At 38.0% G+C, this 23,608-nt stretch overlaps 1 protein-coding gene and 1 long non-coding RNA gene across 2 annotated transcripts; one reads left to right on the top strand and one right to left on the bottom strand.

The window, feature by feature from the left end:
• Positions 1 to 233: 233 nt before the first annotated feature.
• LOC121382685 (transmembrane protein 180-like) lies at positions 234 to 11,463 on the top strand. The gene is made up of 7 exons (XM_041512224.1): positions 234 to 357; positions 3,147 to 3,993; positions 4,766 to 4,889; positions 5,526 to 5,622; positions 6,973 to 7,144; positions 8,079 to 8,272; positions 10,629 to 11,463. The coding sequence occupies exons 2-7, from the start codon at positions 3,332 to 3,334 to the stop codon at positions 10,859 to 10,861; spliced, it is 1,482 nt and encodes a 493-aa protein (XP_041368158.1). The 5' UTR covers positions 234 to 357; positions 3,147 to 3,331; the 3' UTR covers positions 10,862 to 11,463.
• Positions 10,698 to 23,299, bottom strand: LOC121382688. The gene is made up of 3 exons (XR_005959205.1): positions 23,175 to 23,299; positions 21,551 to 21,707; positions 10,698 to 10,826 (listed from the first exon to the last, which is right to left on the bottom strand). It is a non-coding gene; the product is annotated as an uncharacterized LOC121382688 (long non-coding RNA).
• Between the last annotated feature and the right edge of the window lie 309 nt (positions 23,300 to 23,608).

Raw genomic sequence — 23,608 nt, 5'->3', positions numbered from 1 at the left:
CCCACGTCAAAATAAATAATAATTAAGGATTTATATAAAAATGTTTTTAGAATACCTCGTTTTTATCACTTTTTATACGATCATTATATACTTCTTATAGCACTACGTTTGTTGAGTGTTACAAAAGGAGATATTAATAAAATAAAAACAGAAGACATCAATAGCCATACATCATAAATGGCTTCAGAACGGATACGATGTACAACATTACTTATTAGTAAGAGGGGATAATTCTGCAAACAAAATACGTAGGCGGATTGAAAAATAAGTTTCCTGAGTGATGATGTGTACTAATAAATATGAAACAGCTGCTACTGTTCTCGTGGATTAAACTTAATTAACTTGTAGTCTTTGGAGGTATTAACAGCAATTCATCTTGTTTCCCACCGTCTACAAATTTATACATTTAACAATAATTCTCCACTTTAAAATTTAACAGGATTATCACTGATGATAATATCGTATCATTGAAATGTGATTGACACTGACAGCGACTTGAAGTTTGACAGTTGTTAATAATAAATTCCAACAACATTTACAGAGTGTTGTCCACATTAAAATACAGGATATATTAATTGAAACTTCCATTAAAGCTTGAAATTATGTTGTGGGAAGAAATCGGTGATCTTAATCATAGTTAAGTTAATGGTCATAACTCATAAATTCTTTCAATATATCTCAGATAATCCATCTTCGTAAAGATTTCTGCCCCCCTTTAGTTATCATCGATATAAAGAGGGATTGTTTTCATAGGAGCTTCTTAACTGCTACTGAAAGTTTTTGTTAAAGTTAATACATTAATTTTATGTTACTCATTAGTCCGAAGTAGTCTGAAACAAATCACCTTGAACATTAAGAAAAGTATTGACTTAATGTGCACCCTGCACTAAGTCCGAAGGAACGTAGAAAGTGTGGTTCTTTCTACGTCCGAATATTGTTACATGTACCCTATATATTATAGCTGGTATTCAAAACTTGTGGCACCATGTTTTAACCGTTTCTCAACCGAAATAGTGCAACAAATGGACACACAAACCAAAAATGTATAACCTCTCTTGTTCCCTAAATTCTGATTGAAGTACTTAAAATTGCATCATTATTAACAAAATAAATCTTCCAATGACAAAAAAATTGCTAAATAGAGGGAAGCAACCCGCTCTGCACATTAAGAAAAGTATTGACTTAATGTATACCCTGCTCTAGGCATAACCCAAGCCAATGTAAAAGTTCTGCAGTTTTCTACTCACTATGCCCACCCACCCCCTTCTTTACCCCTTCTCTACCCCTTCTCTTTGCTTCTTCCTCTTTGTTCGCCTATGTAAGTCTGTTTTATTTAACATGTATCCACATGTAAAATGTAGGGAGAGGTATTAATATAGGCTAAGCCTGTTGACCAATCCCACTATGTTATTGACATAATAAATATTGTTTAAACCAAATCGTTGCTTCTCCGATTTCAAGATGGTAACTCATGATAAAAATTGAGAAAGAGTTCTAAGGTTGATGACAGTCACCTTTCGCACCCTTGTTAAAGCTAAAGCTCGTGACAACTGAAAATTATTTCACTTGGGACATAAATTTGATAATAACAGGTAACTCGTTTATTATCCTCTATATACAGAGCCAAAACAATAGTGTAAAAAGTGACTGTCATCAACCTTATAGACTTGTAGCAAGGTTTTTAAATCTCTCTAATTTCTGTGCAACAAGTTGTTTGCCTGTACTGGTGATAGCAAGGTCTTTTTAGTATACCAATGTTATTAATATCTGCTGAAGAGTTGTGGATATTCACAAATGCATGTCGAGTAATAATATTGCAATGTAATTAAAGCATAACATTTCAGTGGTTGTAAGGTGAAATGTTTTAAGGTCAGCATGTTTGTGGACAGCATGTTTGTGGACATGATTACTTTGGGTACACATATTTTTGGGACAACATTTATCAATATCACTGTGACTTTGTTGCAATCTGGGGGTGGGAACTAGTTCAGTTGGTAGAGCGCTAGCCTGATGTCCTTGCTTCATAGGATCGAACCACATCAGTGGATCCATTCTCTGATTGGGTTTTTCCCATCCCAACCAGTGCCCCACAATTTCCCATCCCAGACAGTGCCCCACAATTTACCATCCCAACCAGTGCCCCACAATTGGTATATCAAAGGCCATGGTATCTGATGTTCTGTCTGTTGGAAGTGAATGTAAAAGATCCCTTGCCAAAGTTTTTGTCTGTGGGTATATACGAAGGGTAAAATTACGTACCCAAAATCTAGGAAATTAATGGATACATTTTAATAATTTTTTGAAAGTTTATAGTCCGAGAATTGCTGTTTCAACTTTGTCAGAGTACATGACATGCAGTTCAATTTTAACAGAAATAAATGTTTTATTTAACGACGCACTCAACACATTTTATTTACGGTTATATGGCATCAGACATATGGTTAAGGACCACACAGATTTTGAGAGGAAACCCGCTGTCGTCACTTCATAGGCTACTCTTACTGATTAGCAGCAAGGGATGTTTTATTTGCGCTTCCCACAGGCAGGATAGCACAAACCATGCCTTTGTTGAACCAGTTATGGATCACTGGTCAGTGCAAGTGGTTTACACCTACCCATTGAGCCTTGCAGAGCACTCACTTGGACTTTGGAGTTGGTATCTGGATTAAAAATCCCATGCCTTGACTGGGATCCGAACCCAGTACCTACCAGCCTGTTGACCGATGGCCTAACCACGACGCCACCAAGGCCGGTACCAATTTTAACAGGTCAAACCCATAACCACCTAGTAGGGACACACTTATGATCTGTGTTTTTTGTGTGGTTTTTTTAATATATTTGTTTGATACATACACTCAATTATTTTCTGTCAGAAAGCCTGCTTGGTACTAATGGAAAAATGTAGCGAGCTTCCTCTAAAACAAGTTACCAAATGATGGTCTTCCATTAGCTGATGATTAATAAAGCAATGTGCTCTAGTGGTGTCATTAAACAAAATAAACTTTAAAAAACTTTGGTATGATCAAAAATCCACAGCTGCATATAGTTAACAATCTGTTAAATTAATTGAATTGTAAACCAGTATAAAATAAAACGTGCCTATATTAAATGCAAACATTAAAGTGTTTTCTCTCTCTCTTTTTTAGGTTTCATGTTGCCATAAACTTGGATGATTTTGTGATAAGAAGAGTAGATAACAATGAAGCCCATCTTTATTTCAAAATGCTATTTTAAAAGCCTAGTTGGGTTAACACATATTGATGCCAGTGCCGTCCTTTTTACTCTAGTAACAACTTACAGCTGAGACTGTCAATAACCCAACTAACTGAAAATGTGGAAGTTCAGAATAAATGTTCCTCCTGATGTATACTATGGATCTATGGCATTTTATATAACAATTCTAAACAATGTCTTTCTTTTGTATCACGTGGACATGTTTGTATCAGTGTATAAAATCGATAAGCTCTCATTTTGGATAGGAGAGGTCATATTTCTGGCCTGGAATTCTTTAAACGATCCGCTCTTTGGATGGATGAGCGATCGAAAATACCTTTCAGGTACATCAAAATTCAGCAGCGGTCCTGAAGTGATCCTACAACGATTAACAGCCATCCAGAGAAATGGTCCACTATTTGCCGTATCCTTCTTAACTTTCTGGGTCTCGTGGGCCTACCCCTGGCTCCAGTTTGTCGTGTGTCTGTGTACATATGATGGATTCCTCACAATGATCGACCTGCATCATTCGTCCTTGTTGGCCGATTTAGCCGTATCCGCGGACACCAGAACGAGACTAAATTCGCGGTGCTCGGTCTTTTCCGCCCTGGGTTCAGCATCAGTGTTCTTGTCGTATGCTGTGTGGAACAAGAGCAACTTGTCGTCATTCCGTCTGTTTTGTGTGGTATTAACAGTGGTATGTGTCGTAGGGTTTTACTGGTCTTCAAATGTCTTGAAGAAATATTACAAGACTCTTCTAGAGGAACAACCAGCTGTCAGGTATTGTATATATTACAACAAGATTTCTATGATTTAATTTAGTTATTTTTATTAAAAATATGTTTAGATGTTTTGCGTCTTGGCAACAGGCCTGGTAGATAATTTGAAAAGCCTAGTGCTTCTCTGTTTTAAGAGTCTTAGGTCCTGCTGCCAAACACCTCGGGGACAATATTTCAATATGTTAGGTACATGTATTTGGAAGTTGGTCCACATGAGTTTTAATTTGGTAACAGATTGTTTGTTTTTCATGAATTATATTTGCCTGGATGGTGAGTTATCTAATCCTAACACTGGTACTATGATTCTGTACTTCGATTGTGTACTACAAAGTTACAAAGTTTGTTTTGTTTAATGACACCACTAGAGCACATTGATTTATGAATCATCAGCTATTGGATATCAAACATATGGTAATTTTGACAGTCACAGAGAGGAAACCCGCTACATTTTTTCATTAGTAGCAAGGGATCTGTTATATACACCATCCCACAGATAGGATAGCATATACCAAGGCCTTAGATACCCCAGTCGTGGTGCACTGGCTGGAATGAGAAATAGTCCAATGGGCCCACCAACGAGGATAGTTCCCAAACTGACCGTGCATCAAGCGAGCGCTTTACCATTGTACTACATAGACATTCAAAATGTAGTGTAGAAGAACAAGGCTATGTTGTGAACCAAGTTCATAATTACTGTATAACTGATATATAGAACATGTAGTAACTAAACAGTGTGGTGAGGTGTCACTGAACAGACTCTTGTTTCCTTTCAGTGAGTCGAACTACACAGTGCCTTCTGAGGAGCTCTTAGAACAGAAAACGCTTTTGAAGCAATTTTGTTTTCAACTTTTATCTCAGAAAAACTTCCTCTGGTTTGCAGTAATGAACATTATTCAGGTGAGGCATCACATACATGTGCATTTATAATAAAAATATACCACCACCAAGATATATATTTTACTTTTTTTTAATTAGAGACTCAGGGGTGCAGAAAGTAACAAATTAACAATTAAGTTAACAAATGCAACTACCAGCCCGACGGTCTATCTGTCTTTTTGATTTTGTTTGCCACGTGATGTTGATCACTTACCAAGTGTTATTAATAATGTTTTGTCAATACATTTATATATATCATTTGAAGTGAAGACACTGTATATTATAATATTGTTAATAATATATTGTTCTATAGATTGGTGGACTAGTAGAAATTCTGGTGGGCTAGTAAATTTTAGTTGGTTTTGGTCCGGTGGGCTAGTGAAATATTTTTCATTTCTGCACCTCTGAGACTATATTAAACCATTGGGGTAATAATAATAAAAAATTGTAATGGAGGCTGGGATTGAAACTAAATATTTTTTTCATAATTTGGCTAAGAAAGAAATTGTAATTTCTTGCAGTCAGTTTTCATTGCTCAATAATTTAAACAAAAATATTTTCAGAAATGAAGTTAGCTAGCTTAGGATTTTTACGAACCACATACGTCTTGTTTTTTGTCCCAATGCATCTGATGTGTGTTTTGTTTTTATTTTGTAGGTGTTTCACTGTCATTTCAACAGTAATTTCTTTCCTCTATTCCTGGAGAACCTCCTAGGTGATGGTGTTGGCCCAGGTTTTGCCTCAATTCTTGTTGGTAGGCAGAAATGTTTAAAAAATCTTATTTGTTTCACTCTCATCTTCTTCTTTTGTCTTTGAAGCCATTCTTTTGTTTCTCTTTCATTCGGTCAGATACTAACAGGGAAAGTTCACTCGTTTCGTAAAAAGGGGGCAGGATTTAGTTCAGTCGGTTGAGTGTTTACCTGAGTTTTTTGTGTCGCAGGTTCGAACCACTTTGGTGGATCCATTCAACTGATTGGTTTTTTCCGTTCCAACCAGTGTACCACAACTGGTCAAAAGCCATGGTATGTGCTTTCCTGTCTGTGGGAAAGTGCATATAAAAGATCCCTTGCTACAAATGGAAAAATGTAGCGGGTTTCCTCTCTAAGACTAAATGTCAAAATTACCATAAATAAATATGCTCTAGTATGATGGCATAGTGTGGTATAGATCGATGGAATGATTGATGATGCACCAGCACAAAAATATAACCATATTTATTCTGCAGCCACTGTCTATTGGGCGATTATGATAACTGATTAAAGCAAAGGTACATGTATACTAGCAGATTATGACTTTTGACGTCACTCATGTGATGTCACACGAATAGATACATTACAAAATTGCACATTTGACGTCTAGGTCATCATACAATGCAGTTGAAATAATAGCTTTGCCCCTTAATTTTTATGGTCGGCAAAATAATAACTATAATAACTAGTTAATGATGTAGAATATCATATTTATCCTGTTTGGGCCGAATGAGAAATTCCGCTACGCAAGCCTCAGATAATTTCCCATTCTCACCTTCACAGAATAAAAGCCTTACGTCATTAACTAGTTATCTCTCTATAAATATATGTTAAGACACCAAATAGCCGAATATATAATCTGGAATATGCAGGGGTGTCATTAAAGAATTTTGTTTTATTTACCTTTACCTGCAGCAAAGAGCTCTGTTGAAATATTTGTAGAAATTTTAAAGGTTTTTTTATTCTTATTTTCAAACATAATATAATACTTGTACCAATGATAATACTTAAAAATAAAATTTGGTATCTGTTATTTCAGCTATGTTTGGAGCACGCTGTTCTGAACGCACAACTCAGCTGTGTTCAGGACAGCTCTAGATGTTAAACTTTGGCAGGGTTACCTCTGGCACTCGCCAAATTCGGCAATTGCAAAATTTAAAAGCAGTTGTCGAGTCTTATTTTAACTTGGCGAAATAATTTTATATAATAACTGATATTTGGTTTGAAAATACATGTAGCTGGGTTTCTGCAATTTTTGAAGTTTTAACAGACAATTTAGCCAAATTTTCTGCTGACCCAGAGTTATCCCTGATATTGGCTCAAGTTCAATCTTTTAATTTTTTGTTTCTTTTCAGGTATCTCGTTTGTTGCTCCACATATTAATAACCTGTATTTTCTATCTCTGTGTCGGGTTTACGGTGTCTACGCTGTGATACGTTTTTTGTTCATAGTGAAGCTCGTCCTCAGTATCATCATGTTTTTCGCTGGACCAAACCACATCTGGCTACTCTGTGTTTTTATTGCAAGGTGAGCTGAAAGGAGAATATATAAAAGATAATTGTTATCATGAGTGGCTCTTAAATACAGAGAAATCACAACTCAAGAGATACAGGTGCAAACCCTGTAGTTAAGAAAATGTCCATAGAAAAAAATATGAGGGAAAAAAATAATTAATATACATGTAGTCCCAGGAAGAATGAACTTTACAGTAATCTTGACAGCATTGCCGATTGCCATAGGTCATTGTAGGAGTTTCAAACAATTTAGTTGCACATACCCAGTACATTTTCTCATTTGAAATTTCCATGTCTCCAGCAGATATGAGTGTTTATTATTTTTCAACTAATTTCATATGTGTACTACAGAGTTCTTTACTGGCTGAATAATTCTGACACAAGGGACGACATGTAACCCAGTGGTAAAATGCTCGCTCGATGCGCGGTCGGTTTGGGATCGATCCCGGTCGGTGGGCCCATTGGGCTATTTCTCGTTCAAGCCAGTGCACCACGACTGGTACATCAAAGACCATGGTATGTGCTATCCTGTCTATGGGATGGTGCATATAAAAGATTCCTTGCTGCTAATCGAAAAGAGTAGCCCTAGTAGCCCATGAAGTGGCAACAGCGGGTTTCCTCCCTCAATATCTGTGTGGTCCTTAACCATATGTCCGATAAATAAAATGTGTTGAGTGCATTGTTAAATAAAACATTCCCTTCCTACTCTGACATACCTTCACCCAATATGTATCAATCACAGTTCTAAGTGACAACAACAGAGGTTATTTCAGAGAACATGTTGTTCAGTATCGCATCGCGATTTGTTCCACAAGTTTCACATATCGCTACACAATTTTAAAACATTAAACAGTAGTTGCTAACCTTTTTATAATTTACTAGAAAAATCGCTAATGAAGTTTTTGAAAACAAAACGTTCCCTGAATTTGTGAACTGTGTTCTTCCAGCAACCGTGTGTTCACAGAGGGAACGTGTAAACTCCTGAACCTGGTCATCAGTGACCTGGTGGACGAGGACTGCGTCATGCATCGCAGGAAGCAGGCCGTCTCGGCGCTCATGTTCGGAACCGCCGCGCTCCTGTCAAAACCAGGGCAGACGCTCGCTCCTCTCATTGGTACCTGGCTGCTGGCCATGGAAACAGGTGTGTAATGCTCATTTGTGTATAAAGAGGATACTCCCCGAGTGTCTTGTGATATCATAATTTATCAGCACGAGTTGATAAAAGTATTCTTTTTACAATCCATTATCATTCTTTTCATTTGCGACAATTGTAAACAATGTCAGTAATGTGGGTTGAATATCACTATATTTGGCAGTGGTAGAATTGTTAACTAGCAGAACGGCAGTGGCGTGACATCACTAATAATAGGTTGAGCGCTGAAACATACCCAGTGACGTAACAAAAGAAGCAATATCTCCTAGAAGAATATCGCGAATTATAGTGCCTACAAAAGCCTTTAATGGATGATAAATTTATACATTTTTCAGCTGGGGACAGGATTTCATGTTTTGTTTATATGATATACATTTTAAAGTTCGGAAGACAATTTAGCCAAGAGGCGGGATGTAGCCCTGTGATAAGGCACTTGCTTGATGCACGGTCGTTTTGGGATCGATCCCCATTGGTGGGCCCATTGGGCTATTTCTCATTCCAGCCAGTGCACCACGACTGGTATATCAAAGGCCTTAGTATGTGCTATCTTGTCTGTGGGATGATGCATATAAAAGATCCTTTGGTACTAAGAAAAAATGTAGGGGGTTTCTACTCTTAAGATTACATGTCAAAATGACCAAATATTTGACATCTAATAGCCGATGATTAATAAATCAGTGTGCTCTAGTGGTGTCGTTAAACAATACAAACTTTAAACAGACTTTAACAAATCAGCCAGGGCTCACACTGGAACAAATTTTGTTTTAGCCAATTTCGAGATATGTCGAGAATTTCATTGAAAATTATTGAAAATGGTTAATTTAAAGGAAGTTGCATTAGCCAAAGACTAAATTTTGTAGCCACTTTTATAAAAACTAGCAATTGGCTAATTTGGCAATAGATAGGGTGAGTCCTGTTTAGCTTAGAACTGAGACTCAAGAAGTTGTAGGATGGAAACCTCTAAGTAGACCCAATGAGTTTTATCTCATTTTGACAACATTATTAAGATTCTTCACAGAATTGTTCCAATGCTATGGATACATTGGATTATCTCCCCTTTCATTAAGTATTCTAATGGCTGGTCTATTAATAAAGTCCTTAATGGGGATCTACACCTTACCCTCTCTTTCCACTGGTAGTGTGTTTTAAAAGCATTTCATATTACTATATATATTATAAGGTACTTTTAAACAAAGACAAATTTATAAGCTTGGTTTAGTAACAAGGGATCTTTTATATGCACTATTTCACACAAAACAGCACATACCACAGCCGTTGATATATCAGTCATGGTGCAATGGCTGGAATGAGAAATAGCCCAATGCGCCCACTGACGAGGATCGATCCTAGACCGACTGCGCATCATGTGAGCACTTTACCACTAGGCTATGTTCTGCCTCCAGTGATTTGTATATTGCTTTTGCATGTTACAGTGATTCAATTTAACACTCCACTAAAATACCAAAGTGGGAAACATTTAGACATAAATAGAGGATACTCTTTTTATCATCCATTATCATACTTTTCATTTGCAACAATTGTAAACAATGTTAGTAATGTGGGTTGAATGTCACTGTATTTGGCAACGGTAGACTCGTTAACTAGCAGAACGACAGTGGCATGACGTCACTAATGATAGGTTTAGCACTGAAACATACACAGTGACTTAACAAAATAATGTCATGTGATTAAAATTTGACCAGTCAAGATTATAAGAACCGATATTCTCCTAGGAGATATTATAGTGCCAGCGATATCTCCTAGAAAAGCCTTTAATTGATAATAAATCAATTTAAATTTCACATTTCAAAGGTACTCATTATATTTATTATATTAAACGACTTCTAGAAAAATTGACATAATGGAAATAGTGGAGAGTATTACAATCCTCTGATGAAGGTGGTGGGATTGATTCTACCGAAACATAGGCAGAAAATTTGTAATGAAAATTATTTATGTCTATTCAGTTTAAGCTTTTACCCATGTCTCTGTTGTTAACCATGGGGGCGGGATGTAATCCAGTCGTAAAGCGCTTGTTTGATGCACGGTCAATCAAGGATTGATCCCCGTCAGTTGGCCCATTGGGCTGTTTCTCGTTCCAGCCAGTGCACAATGACTTGTATTATATATCAACGGCCGTGGTATGTGCTATCCTGTCTGTGGGATGGTGCATGTAGATGATCCCTTGCTACTAATGGGAAAATATAGCAGGTTTCCTCTCGTAAGATTATACGTCAAAATTACCAAATGTTTGACATCCAATAGCTGATAATTAATAAATAATAAATCATTGTGCTCTGTTGGTGTCGTTAATATATATATTTTTAAAACTTTTTTGCTATAGGACATGACATCTTTCAGTCAGGAAATGAGTCTGGCTCTATCAGAAAACATCTTGAGGACATGGATCCTAAAAGTCAAATGCTTCATCGGCAAGGCTGCTTCAACCTGCTGGTATATATACCAATCGTCTGTGCCATTATGCAACTTCTAGTATGGATGCAATTTTCCCTGCATGGGCATCGACTTCGATACATCAAGTCTGCAAGAGAAGGAAACATGTTTGCCCACGTCTGAATGTGTTCACTGTGATCATCGGAATATCAAAATATTTTTGGAGACTGCCCATTTATTAATAGATTTATTTTTGTATTTAATAAACGTAAAGTTACATATAGCTCTTTATCAAAGAGTTACTGGAGCATATCAAATTGTGACTTGATTCTCAGTTAAGCAGTTTTAATTACTTGAGGTTTTTGAGGCCCATCATTGCATATTTAAGTAATATATCCCAAAATGTCAGTTACGTATATATTTATATACATTATGCATATACATTTGCCCATTATTTTAAAAATGATACCTATTTCTGTTTGTTTTTGTTGGTTTATGGGAACATTTATATATTATTGTGTGTTAAATTAGACCATATTGTTATTTAATGTTACTCTGTGTCTTATTTGTTATCAAAGTATAGAATAATACATGATTTTCTTTTCTTTTGTGTTGTTCACTTTGAACAATTTTCCCTATGCGGTTGGTCTGTAATCAAACCCCATCGGTGGGCCCAATGAGCTATTTCTCATTCCAGCCAGTGCACCATGACTGGTATATCAAAGGTTGTGGTATGTGCTATCCTGCCTGTAAGATGGTGCATATAAAAGATCCTTTTCTCTTAATGGAAAAAATGTTACAGGTTTCTATAGGTTAGAACTACCAAATGTTTGACATCCAATAGCCAGTAATGAATAAATGAATGTGCTCTAGTGGTGTCACTAAACAAAACAAACGTTAACTTTCTATTTTCGTTACTACCGGTAGACCATAATTGTATAATGAAAATAGTACTCTATGTGCAAGAACTGATACTGGGTTCGGATCCCAGTCTAGGCATGGAATTTTTAATCTAGATACTGACTTTCCAGGTTTCCTCTCAAAATCTGTGTGGTCCTTAACCATATGTCTGTCATATAATCGTAAATAAATGTGTTGAGTGCGTCGTTAAATAAAACATTTCTTTCTTTCTATGTGCAAGAACACCATTAAGAATTAACATTTTGTATGAATGTCTGAGATATTCAATAGGATTTTTGTGTGTGTCTGTATCATTGTACCATGGTCTGTCTGGGATTGTGCATATAAAAGATTCCTTGCTACTAATGGAAAAAATGTAGCTGGTTTCCAATCTAAGATTACATGTATATGTCAGAATTACCAAATGTTTGACATCCAGTGAGCAGTGATTAATAAATCAATGTGCTCTAGTGGTGTTGTTAAACAAAACAACACTTGAACGTTTGCTTATAAAAGTATCCTGTGTAATATCAAATGGTGAATTGACAAGATGACATTCAGATGGTATTATTAATTTTGGTAAATATGAATATTCACTTTTTGTGATATGTATGTTACGATTTATTTATTTGCCATTTATACAGTGTCTTAATTAGGCCTGTAGGAATGATGTCTGAAGAGGATGGGGTGCAGGGGACACAATCTCTAGTGGGTGCATGATTTAATTTATTTATTTATATATAGATTCTTATTCAAGCCTGTAGGAGCAATATCTGAAGTTGGGAGGGCACAATTAACTCACATTCTAAATAAGGCTGGGTCGTTTACAGATTTTGTAAACTTGTACATGGAAATCAGTAAATGAAAATAAACTGTTTTGAATTTATTATTTTTATGTGTTTGTGTACGTTACAATATGTGCATATTTCAAATGTGTTTTAGAGTAATAATTATGATAAATAATTATATAAGTTATAAGTTACAAATGAACAATATGTGAATGGGAATGGGAACTCTATTTACGTGCCCATATCCACAGAGGTTCAGGCACGCCAACCCCGGACTTAGCCTCTGACTTCGCCAGTGACCAATTCCGGGACAGGAGGGAACAATATGTGAAGTGTTGGAGCACATTTTGGTAGTTTATATATAGTAACTGCTTTAGGTCTCAAGTGTCGGAGGTGTAGGTAGTCTAAGTTGGTTGGGGGTGGGGGGGGGGGGGGGGGGGGTGTACAGAGGGCGTCTGAATCCAGGCTGGTTTTTAAATGTTTAGTCTGATAATCTACCAAATATACACCTGCCAATCGGGAATCACAGGTGGAGGCACACAAAAGAATAAACCAATTAAGTAAACGGTCAGTTTATTAATTCAGGAACTCGATGCATGGACACAACATGATACATTGTTGACTTGTTTTGTAGCCAGTTTATTTTGCTCAGGAAAATAATAAATATTTATTGCTCACTTACTGGCATGGATATTATTACAGAACATTGAGACGCATGCCTGTTTCACCATTCCGCAAAAATCAACAAAACACTACGTTTGTTTCTTCAGTTCTATGAACTAGATCCTAGATCGATTGCGCATCAGGCGAGCACTGTACTACTGGGCTACGCCCCGCCACTCATTAAGATGGAGCAAAATTACTGCGCCCGTTATATGTAATAACCGTCACATGTTTACCGTTTTATTAATTTAATATACCAATATACTTGTTGATTTTAAGCAGTCGTGCACATTAAATATCGTTGAACATGCATACCAGTCAGAAAGCTTTGCTTAAGTCTTCCGTTAACGCACCTGTTACTTAGATTAATGATTACAGCCATAGCATTTGTTGTAAGTAGCTCACAGCAGGTTGGTTAAACTTACAAGGTGTTATTAAAATGACGATTTTCTTCAAAAAATTTCAAAGACTGCATTTATTAATGGTCTTATTAAAAAAAGGTAAAAACAAAAATGTTTTAGACGTCAAATGGCGGGGATGAACAGAGTGTCATGTGAGCCCCGGTACCTACGAGTCTGTTTATAGAAACGTTTTGCTCCTTGAAATATTAGGTACCTGTATACATTCACCTACTTATTATTATTAAACGATTATAGATGGGTTTGTAAATAATTTACTGCATGTTTGGTTAAGTTCATGGGGTCCCATCAAAATTACAGTTTTCTTCAAGAAAGTTACTATGAGCAACAACGAAATAAGGTGTAAATGTGCTGTTATATTTATCATCAAATGTAAGACTTTTGCGACTCGTCAGTCAATAAGACAAAGGAATGTGTCTATACCTAGCCTAGGCGTTAGAAGCGGGAGGTAGGGGGGGGGGGGGGGGGTGGGCACTGCCTCCCCCGACAACGTAATATATGACTGGTCCTTCCAGATGTTGTCTTCCATCACCTTTGTATAATGTTATAACAGTTTCTGACACACCCGTTGGTGAGAACATTGGTTATTTTTGATAAGACATTTCTTAGCACATATACGTGCGTTAACATTTTAAAAGTAAAGTTTGTTTTATTTAACGACGCCACTAGAGCACATTGGACGTCAAACATATTGTCATTCTGACACATTTTTTTTAGAGGAAAGCCGCTGTCGCCACATATGCTACTCTTTTTACGACAGGCAGCAAGGGATCTTTTATTTGCACTTCCCACAGGCAGGATAGCACAAACCATGGCCTTTGTTGAACCAGTTATGGATCACTGGTCGGTGCAAGTGGTTTACACCTACCCATTGAGCCTTGCGGGGCACTCACTCGGGGGTTTGGAGTCGGTATTTGGATTAAAAATCCCATGCCTCGACTGGGATCCGAACCCAGTACCTACGACGCCACCGAGGCCGGTTTAACATTTTAAAGACTTACAGCTGGCTGCTCCTAGGTGATGACCAGGTCACCAATGCCATACCATCTATTGAAAACGAATCGATCACTCCATGACGTACAAGATAACCAGGAATTGACTTGTCTGTGACGCACAAGTTAACTGTAAGCGCAAGGGCTGTAAATAGGTTTTCGTTGTAAAAAGCATTTAAATTTATTTTAAAACTTTTTTTTTTTTTTTTTTTTTTTTTTTAGAATATGTAAAAAATAGAATACGACATTCGTGTCTGTTAGATACCATTTATCTTACAACTCGTTTAGAAACGTATCCAACTCGCTTTCGCACGTTAGATACGTCTTCAAACAACTCGTAAGATAAATGGTATCTAACGGCCACGCATGCAGTATTCTCTCTATACTCTATATACGAAATAAATTGCATTACTACCAATAATGACAGACATGTCGACAAATGAAAGAAAGAAGTATTTTATTTAACGACGCACTCAACACATTTTATTTACGGTTATATGGCGTCAGACATATGGTTAAGGACCACACATATTTTGAGAGGAAACCCGCTGTCGCCACTACATGGGCTACTCTTCCGATTGGCAGCAAGGGATCTTTTATTTGCGCTTCCCACAGGCAGGATAGCACAAACCATGGCCTTTGTTGAACCAGTTATGGATCACTGGTCGGTGCAAGTGGTTTACACCTACCCATTGAGCCTTGCGGAGCACTCACTCAGGGTTTGGAGTCGGTATCTGGATTAAAAATCCCATGCCTCGACTGGGATCCGAACCCAGTACCTACCAGCCTGTAGACCGATGGGCTGCCACGACGCCACCGAGGCCGGTTGTCGACAAATGTGTCAATTATAGGCCTAAATATTGAAACAGATATTATAAGGAGTATGATAACCCAATTTCCGTTAATCATCTTTAACAATTACATACACTTACAAACTCCATAGTTTACTAGATAATCTACACATTTGCTGTGACTGACGACCAAATAAATAATCGCCAATACGTCATTGAAAGTTAATTTCCAAGAACACGTTTAGAATCTATAAATAATTATTGTCTGTATACGAACTGGTGCCGTTTACACGTATAAAGGAAGGAAGGAAATGTTTTATTTAACGACGCACTCAACACATTTTATTTACGGTTATATGGCGTTGGACATGTGGGTAAGGACCACACAGATATTGAGAGAGGATACCCGCTGTCGCCACTTCATGGGCTACTCTTTTTCGATTAGCAGCAAGGGATCTTTTATATGCGCCATCCCACAGGCAGGATAACACATACCACGGCCTTTGATATACCAGTCGTGGTGCACTGGCTAGAGCGAGAAATACGTGTAAATGTTTCAGCCTTAATTCAGAATGCATTGAGTTGCTCGCAGATTTATGTTATTAATGTTTTGGTGGTCGAACTAAAGGCCACCTTGACTGTATGGCGTTCATTGTTCATATCTAATAATGGAGAAAAGGTGGAGAGGACAAAACGATCTAATTTCTTGAAAGCAGATTGTATTCTTCAAGTCAAAACGCATGGACACCACTGTCCATAAACCATGTTATCTCTTCTCCACTATTATGGGACACCAGTAATACGATACTTTAAAGGGACATTCCTGAGTTTGCTGTAATTTTTAAGATGTTATCGACTAACAGATACTTTTTAACGATTGTAATTACATATCAAATACATTTTTCTGCATAAAATATTAATGTGTGTATATTAAACGTGTTTTTGATCGTTCTAATATTGTACTAGGTTAAATTTAATTTTATTTCCTAAAATAATTTGTTTTCGTACGTACGAAATTATTTGAAGACAAAATCCAGTTTGGGCTTCTTACAAATATTAAGACGACCAGAAACACATTGAATATACAGACACTGATATTCTAAACAAGAAAATATATTTAATATGTAAGTTTAATCGTAGAAATATTTTATTAGTCAGAAACGTCTTACAATGCAGCAAACTCAGGAATGTCCCTTTAAGCGTATTTACCAGTTTGAGTTAATGTACACGATCTAATACTTAACACAAAGAAAAAAAAGTTTTGTTTAAAGACATTACTAGAGCACATTGACAAATTAATCATCGGCTATTGGATGTCAAACATTTCATAATTCTGACATGTATAGGCTGGTCCGAGAGGAAACCCGCTATATTTTCCCATAAGTAGCAAGGAATTTTTTTATGTGCACTCCTGTCCTGGACGGAGGAGCCGGCACCTGTGCCCATGACAGGCGTGCGCTACAACAGCTTGTTCTGAATGTGCATGTTAAACACTCTGGCCTGACCTTATGTGAACTTTCCCACAGACAGGACAGCATATACCACGGCCTTTGATACTTAATCTTCGAAGAAAACCCACATTTTCCCATTATTAATAATAGTGAGGACAGTACACACCATATTCTGATATATCACTGACTCTGTGTTGGGCCCTGGTTGGGACGGGAAAAGTAATCAAAGAATGGGTCCACCGAAGGGATTCGATCCCACAATCCATGCACGTCAGGCGAGCGCTCTATCGACTCTGCTAGTTCCCGCCGTCTGACTCGCCAAGGAATGATTTATTTATTAGAAGAGTGTAAAATAATATAATTAGGCTGTAAGTTGATGCTATCGGGGATTACACAACATCGGCCCACAAAGTAGCACAGTGTTTGTGGGCCATATAAATATATCGGCCACCTTGAACCAATGATAATTATGTTGATAAGCAAATGCATTAAGTCGTTAGAAGCAATTACGTCTGGAATTAGCTAGGCTACACCCAAAAAGCATTCAGAAATATATGCAAGTACATTTAGTAATATTAATGTACTTGTATTTACTGTATTAGCTAACAGAGTTTGTAGTTTAAGTAAGTGCGCACTTCGTGTACTGGGGTAGGACATAGCTCAGTGGTAAATCACTAGCCTGATGCGCTGTCGGTCTAAGATCTATCCCCGTCGGTGGGCCCATTAGGCTATTTCTCGTTCTAGCCGTGGTATGTTCTATCCTGTCTGAGTGGTGCATATAAAATATCCCTTGCTATTAACTAAAAAATGTAGCGGGTTTCACCTCTAAGTCTATTTCGAAATTACCAAATGTCTGATATCCAATAGCCGATGATTAATAAATCAATGTGCTCTAGTGATGTCGTTAAACAAAATAAACTAACTTTTTACACGGAGGGAATTATGTTAAGTTGTCTGTGTAATTTTCATATACAGATGAGAGCACTGTAATTCCTGTTTTCAGGCCAATTCTTCGTGAATTTGGCTCATTATAGATCGTTCTGTCTCTAAAATCTGAATTAGTATTTAAATTTTTATCTTCAGAAAGAAATTGTTCATACGCTTTAATGTTAGTTCTAAAATAAAATCTTTAATTTTTTTTTTTAACGATCTTGACAAGATGCCTGTTTGATCATAATATTATATGATTTCCAATAGGCCTGCCGTTGTATCGAGCTTACATGAGTCAATATATCGCTTGTGTCGATATGAATGGCCGGTCCCGGCCAAAACGTGTATTAACTGTCATGTTTAGGGGTGTTTATTTTTTTATAATGATCTTGACAAGATGCACCCCAAAACATGTTTAATCATAATATTGTATAATTTTCAGTACATACGTGTATTTTCAAATCCACCAATCTGTAATCGTCATAATATTCTTTGTAACGGTCAGAATGGTAGTAGGTTCATTATTTGAACACAGCAGCTTCAACGAATGACTGACTGAACGAATGGATGAATGAATGAATGAATGAATGAATGAATGAATGAATGACTGACTGACTGAATGACTGACTGAATGACTGAATGAATGAATGAATAAATGACTGACTGACTGACTGACTGAATGAATGAGTGGATGGATGGATAGATGTTTAACGACACCCCAGGCCTCTACGAAGTTTAAACGGACTGCCCTGAGTTTTTATTATAAGCTATTTCCGACTAGTTAGCCTTGTTGATGACTAAAATTTCATATTAAATGTATTTTTGTTTTGAATATCGGTGTTTTTATAAACAAGGTGTTTTTATAAACAAGGTGTGTTTTATAAACAAGGTGTTTTTATAAACAAGGTGTTTTTATAAACAAGGTGTGTTTTATAAACAAGGTGTTTTTTATAAACAAGGTGTGTTTTATAAACAAGGTGTGTTTTATAAACAAGGTGTGTTTTGCCGTTCTAATATTTCTAATGGCTCCAACCCAATAATTTAATATGTACGAAAAATATATATTACGAAGTAAAAAACCCACCCCTACAACCCCCTCCCCCAAACTAAACAACAACAACAACAACAACGAACCAGAAAGAAAGAACAAGGGTAAATAAAAGAGAGAAAAAAGAGGAAGAACTGCTACAAACATTAGCACATGACCGCAAACACATCGGATATGTAGAAACCCAATCTAATTAAAATTAGCTCCACTATTACATGCGGATCTAACAGCACCCCGTTGGAGCTCATGTCCAGTTGACCTTTCATTCGACCAATCAAAACCTTACTTGCAAAATCATGCCAGTGATTTGAATTTTTTTTTTTTTAAACATTCGGGTTTATGCCGAGGGCATACGAAATGATTCGGGTGAATTACGAAGACAAAAACAAAACAAAAAAACGTGATGGTATAGTCATAAAATCTGTTTATACTAGTATACAATCCAGAGTTTATTACTTCACTCCCCCCCCCCCCCCCCCCCCCCCCGTTTTTTCAATGTTGAAATAGACCAACAATGTCATGTCATGTCATAGGGTTTTACGTGCACATTCAGAACAAGCTGTTGTAGCGCACGCCTGTCGTGGGCACAAGAGCCGGCCTTGGCCGGCTCCTCCGTCCATGACAGGAAAGGTAGGGGGAGGGGAGAGGAGGGACCGCCTGCACTGGCAGGTGCAAGGGAGCACCAGCAGCCCAATCAAATCGGTAGCAGGCGGGTGGGGGTGGTGGTGGTGCTATGGAATTTGAATGGAGCAGTTAAATGCCAAAGAGAAAAGGGTGCGCAATTTTGATTGAGGGAATTTGGCGCAATTTTTAACGGTCGGTCGAAAGGTAAATGGCCGAGCTAATATAGGTTTTGATATTAGTGAATCGAGAGTAGCTCGTTAATTTTAGACCTTTACGATGCTGTGGTGTCTCCCTAGGTTGCCCATAGGGCCCTTATAAAGGGCCTGACCGCTTCTGGTCGAGGCATCACCAAGTACCAAGTTATTACCAGCAGCAAGTATTGGAGGTTTGGGTGGGGAAGGCCGATATTCTTTTGTTCAGCTTCCCCCTGCATTGCAATTGTGTACCCGGAACGGTATTCTTTTGTCCGGTTCCTTATTAGAGTACGTGCTGGGCCATTAAATGGGGGCGGGTGCATTGTTATCATTAGTCAATGCACCCTGTGTACTGATGCAGTGAGCGTGTAGTCTGTGTTTGAATCCTAGTTTTGTGTTAAGGTTGTACCTAATTGTCTTACGTCCCTATTCTAGTGAATTCAACGGTCATTCATGACCACCCATCCCCCTCCGTCCTTGTATATCACTGAATACAATGACGGAGGGGGAGTTAAACTAGCCTAGCTATCTAATTTGAAGGGTTAAACCCTTATAGTGTAGGTATTGGTTTAAAAAGCCTAGTGCTTGGCATACTTAACTTTATTACCAATGCAATAAACGAAACTAACGGTGCATAAATAGTCTCGACCGATATTTTTAGAATTTGTATGCTTCCGAATAACGTTATAAAAGGCGAAGTGTAATTGGTCGATATTTAAATTGTTATTTATAGATGAAATGTCACCTGGACTGGGAGTCCATGCAATGCTGTTAGATCTACTGGCGGGACCAGTAGAGCTAATTTTAATCAGATTGGTAGAAACCGGCATTCTAAACATGAAAATGGATTTAGTATATAATTTTAGTCCCAAAAAATTAAGACTACTTGCAATGTGAGGCGGGATTTAGCTCAGTCGGTTGAATGCTCGCTTGAGGTGCTCGGTGGATCCATTCGGCTGATTGTTTTTTATTCTCATTCCAACCAGTGCACCACAACTGTTCAAAGGCCGTGGTATGTGCTTTCCTGTCTGTAGGAAAGTGCATATGAAAGATCCCTGGCCGCATTAGGAAAAATGTAGCGGGTTTCCTTTGATGGCTACGAGTCAGAATTACCAAATGTTTGACATCCAATAGTCGATGATTAATTAATCAGTGTGCACAAGTAGTGCTGTTAAACAAACGAACTTTCTTGCAATGCTTGTAAACTCAGGACAGTTCCTTTAAAGGGACATCACTGAATTAGTAGCCATCGTAACCTGCTACCAGCTTTCAGTTACCGTTTTGTTAACACTTCAGAAACATGACAACGGCCGCAGCTGAAAAGTGGTGTCAAATTCGTATCCATAGCAACGTGTAATAATTGATCTTAAGCAAAGGTAAATAATGGTGCTCTTCCTTTACATTTACCTGGCCAAGATAAATTCCGGCTGGTGTCTCGCTAGTACAATCTGAACGAAAAAACACCCACATAGCCCAAACCTGTTAATTTAATAGGGTATTCATTATTAAATTTATTACATTATATTAATTATATTACCAAAATGTATGAATGAGAGAGAGAGAGAGAGAGAGAGAGAGAGAGAGAGAGAGAGAGAGAGAGAGAGAGAGAGAGAGAGAGAGAGACGGAGAGAGAGAGAGAGAGAGAGAGAGAGAGAGAGAGAGAGAGAGAGAGAGAGAGAGAGAGAGAGAGAGAGAGAGAGAGAGAGAGAGAGAGAGAGAGAAGGCGATAGAGAGAGACAGAGATGGAGAGGAAGGAGGGAAAGAATGTTGTTTTTGTTTTCAACGACGCACTCAAAACATTTTAGTTCTGGTTATAATATGGTGTCGGACATGTGGTTAAGGACCACGCAGATAATGAGAAAGGAAACTCATTGCTATTCGTTCCGATTATTAGCAAGGGATCTTTTATATGCAGCATCCCTTAGACATACACAAAGCAGCTTTTGTTACATCCGTTGTGGAGCACTGACTGAAATTAGAAATAGCCCAATGGACCCACCGAAGGGGATCGATCTTAAACCGACAGCGCTCAGGCGTAGGCCTACGCTTAACCGCTGGGCTACTTCCTATACCTTAGAGATGGAGAGCGTGGGCTGTATGTCCAGGCTTGTGGCCTTGATAAGGCCTTTAAGGTACGACAGCTCGAGATGTGTTGCATCTGGTCAAGAAAACCCTTAAGAGTCGATAGAGCTGCTGAGCGGAAATATAGATCTCGAGAAGACCAGTCCGCTGAAAAAAGAAATAAGATTGTAGTAAAACTGCCACTTCCATTATCTAAAAGCGTTTCTGCATCGTCCGCAAACACAGGGTCATTGAATTGGTGAAAATACCACGCACTGAGAAACAAGTATTTTCCGATCGGACAACGTCCGCCGTTCAACATTGTTTTTCATTTTGAGAAGACCGATGGACCTCTTGGTTACTGAATTCATGTATTGTTATTATTGTATGTTATTAGGAGAGGGCCTCGTAAGTTGGATAACTTGTGTCCAATCCATTTGTACCTTATATGCAATAAAGTATGTTTCAATCAAACAAGAGTCGGGCTATAATATAAATACTGGTCTGAGATAGTCATTTGCCAGGACAGATATAACAGTTGTTCTCGAAGGCGGTCAAATCAATCAATGAGCCAGATGTTCAGCCGCGGTATCCTCCCTTTTTCGTGTGGGTTAGAGATATCGATGTGTGTTTTGTTCTTTATTATTTGTATCTCATACTTTGCTTCTTGCGAAAGGTGATGTCTATTTAGCCTTGGGCGTTTTCTTTCCGCGAGTCTCGGAATAAGGCCTGCATCGTATCCCTCGAAGGCGACGACGTCAAGGTATGTCATCTGTCCTCCCTTTTTACAGTAATTACCGTTAGTACCGTTACCTCGTAGCAACTGTTTAAAATATTGTTTAGCTCTTATTTGTAATATTGATTTCGTATTGTAGTAAAATATGACACACGTTTTCGTTTTGTTTTACGCTATATGGACGTATACGTAGCAGTATAACAAAAAACATCTGATCGGGTCAAAGTTGAAAGTGCACCTAACTTTGAATCTCGCATTAAATAACATTATGCCTGCTATTGGTGATATGTGACATGACTTGATGTCATAAAAGGTTGTTTAACCTGACCAGTAAATACTATAATTTAATTTGAACAAATATCAATGTAGCTTCTACTACCGTGTATGAAACGTGTATGGTCCTACTAAAATTATATGCACAGACAGGACAGCACATTCCACGGCCTTTGATATACCAGTTGCGCGGTGCTAGTTCGGATGGGGAAAAGTCCAGTCAAAGAATAGTTCCACTGAGGTGGTTCCATCCTACAACCAAAATAGTTTATATGCTCTTCTATAGACTTATTTCGGCCACAGTCCAGGTAACAAAGTTGCATATGATGTTACATGGCTCTCTCTCCCTCCCCCCATCTCTCTCTCTCTCTCTCTCTCTCTCTCTCTCTCTCTCTCTCTCTCTCTCTCTCTCTCTCTCTCTCTCTCTCTCTCTCTCTCTCTCTCTCTCTCTCTCTCTCTCTCTCTCTCTCTCTCTCTCTCTCTCTCTCTCTCTCCTTCCCCCCATGATTTGGAAACGGCAAACCATTTCTGGACCATTATGCGAGCCAAACATAATTCAGTCATGCACGTTGCTTGGAGAATGGGATGATGCAATGAAGATACTCCCAAGCTAGTTTATACTGCACCTTGTTTGGTAACTGATTATAAGTTCGCGGAGTCCCGAACCTGGAATGTGTCACACGCCATTGATGCACCTGCTGTCACACAGCGGTCGTAGTTTCCTGTGTATACAACATCACCACAATGTCACTTGTGTCATAACATACGCCAATTATATAACATAACAGCCCGCGTTCAGAGACGACGCTAACGTTTGCGAATTATTTGATTAATTTCTGATGTAATGAGGTTTAACTTAAAGCTCATAAACCAGACAAGCGAACGTGTTCGCGCTCTGTCTGGCTGAACACAGCTATGGTGTTGATAAACTCTCCCCCTCCTACCCGTTGATTGGTATGGCAACATTGTGCAGTAACTGCTGATGTGCTGATACGATACAATATCCCATGGAATCGCACCGTGTGATGATACCTGCAATACGATTATAGACGATACGATA

This window comes from Gigantopelta aegis, chromosome 10 (genome assembly GCF_016097555.1).
Source record: "Gigantopelta aegis isolate Gae_Host chromosome 10, Gae_host_genome, whole genome shotgun sequence".
NCBI lineage: Eukaryota > Metazoa > Mollusca > Gastropoda > Neomphalida > Peltospiridae > Gigantopelta > Gigantopelta aegis.
The sequence above is the reverse complement of the archived record's forward strand: the minus strand, read 5'-3'. Positions and strand labels throughout refer to the sequence as shown.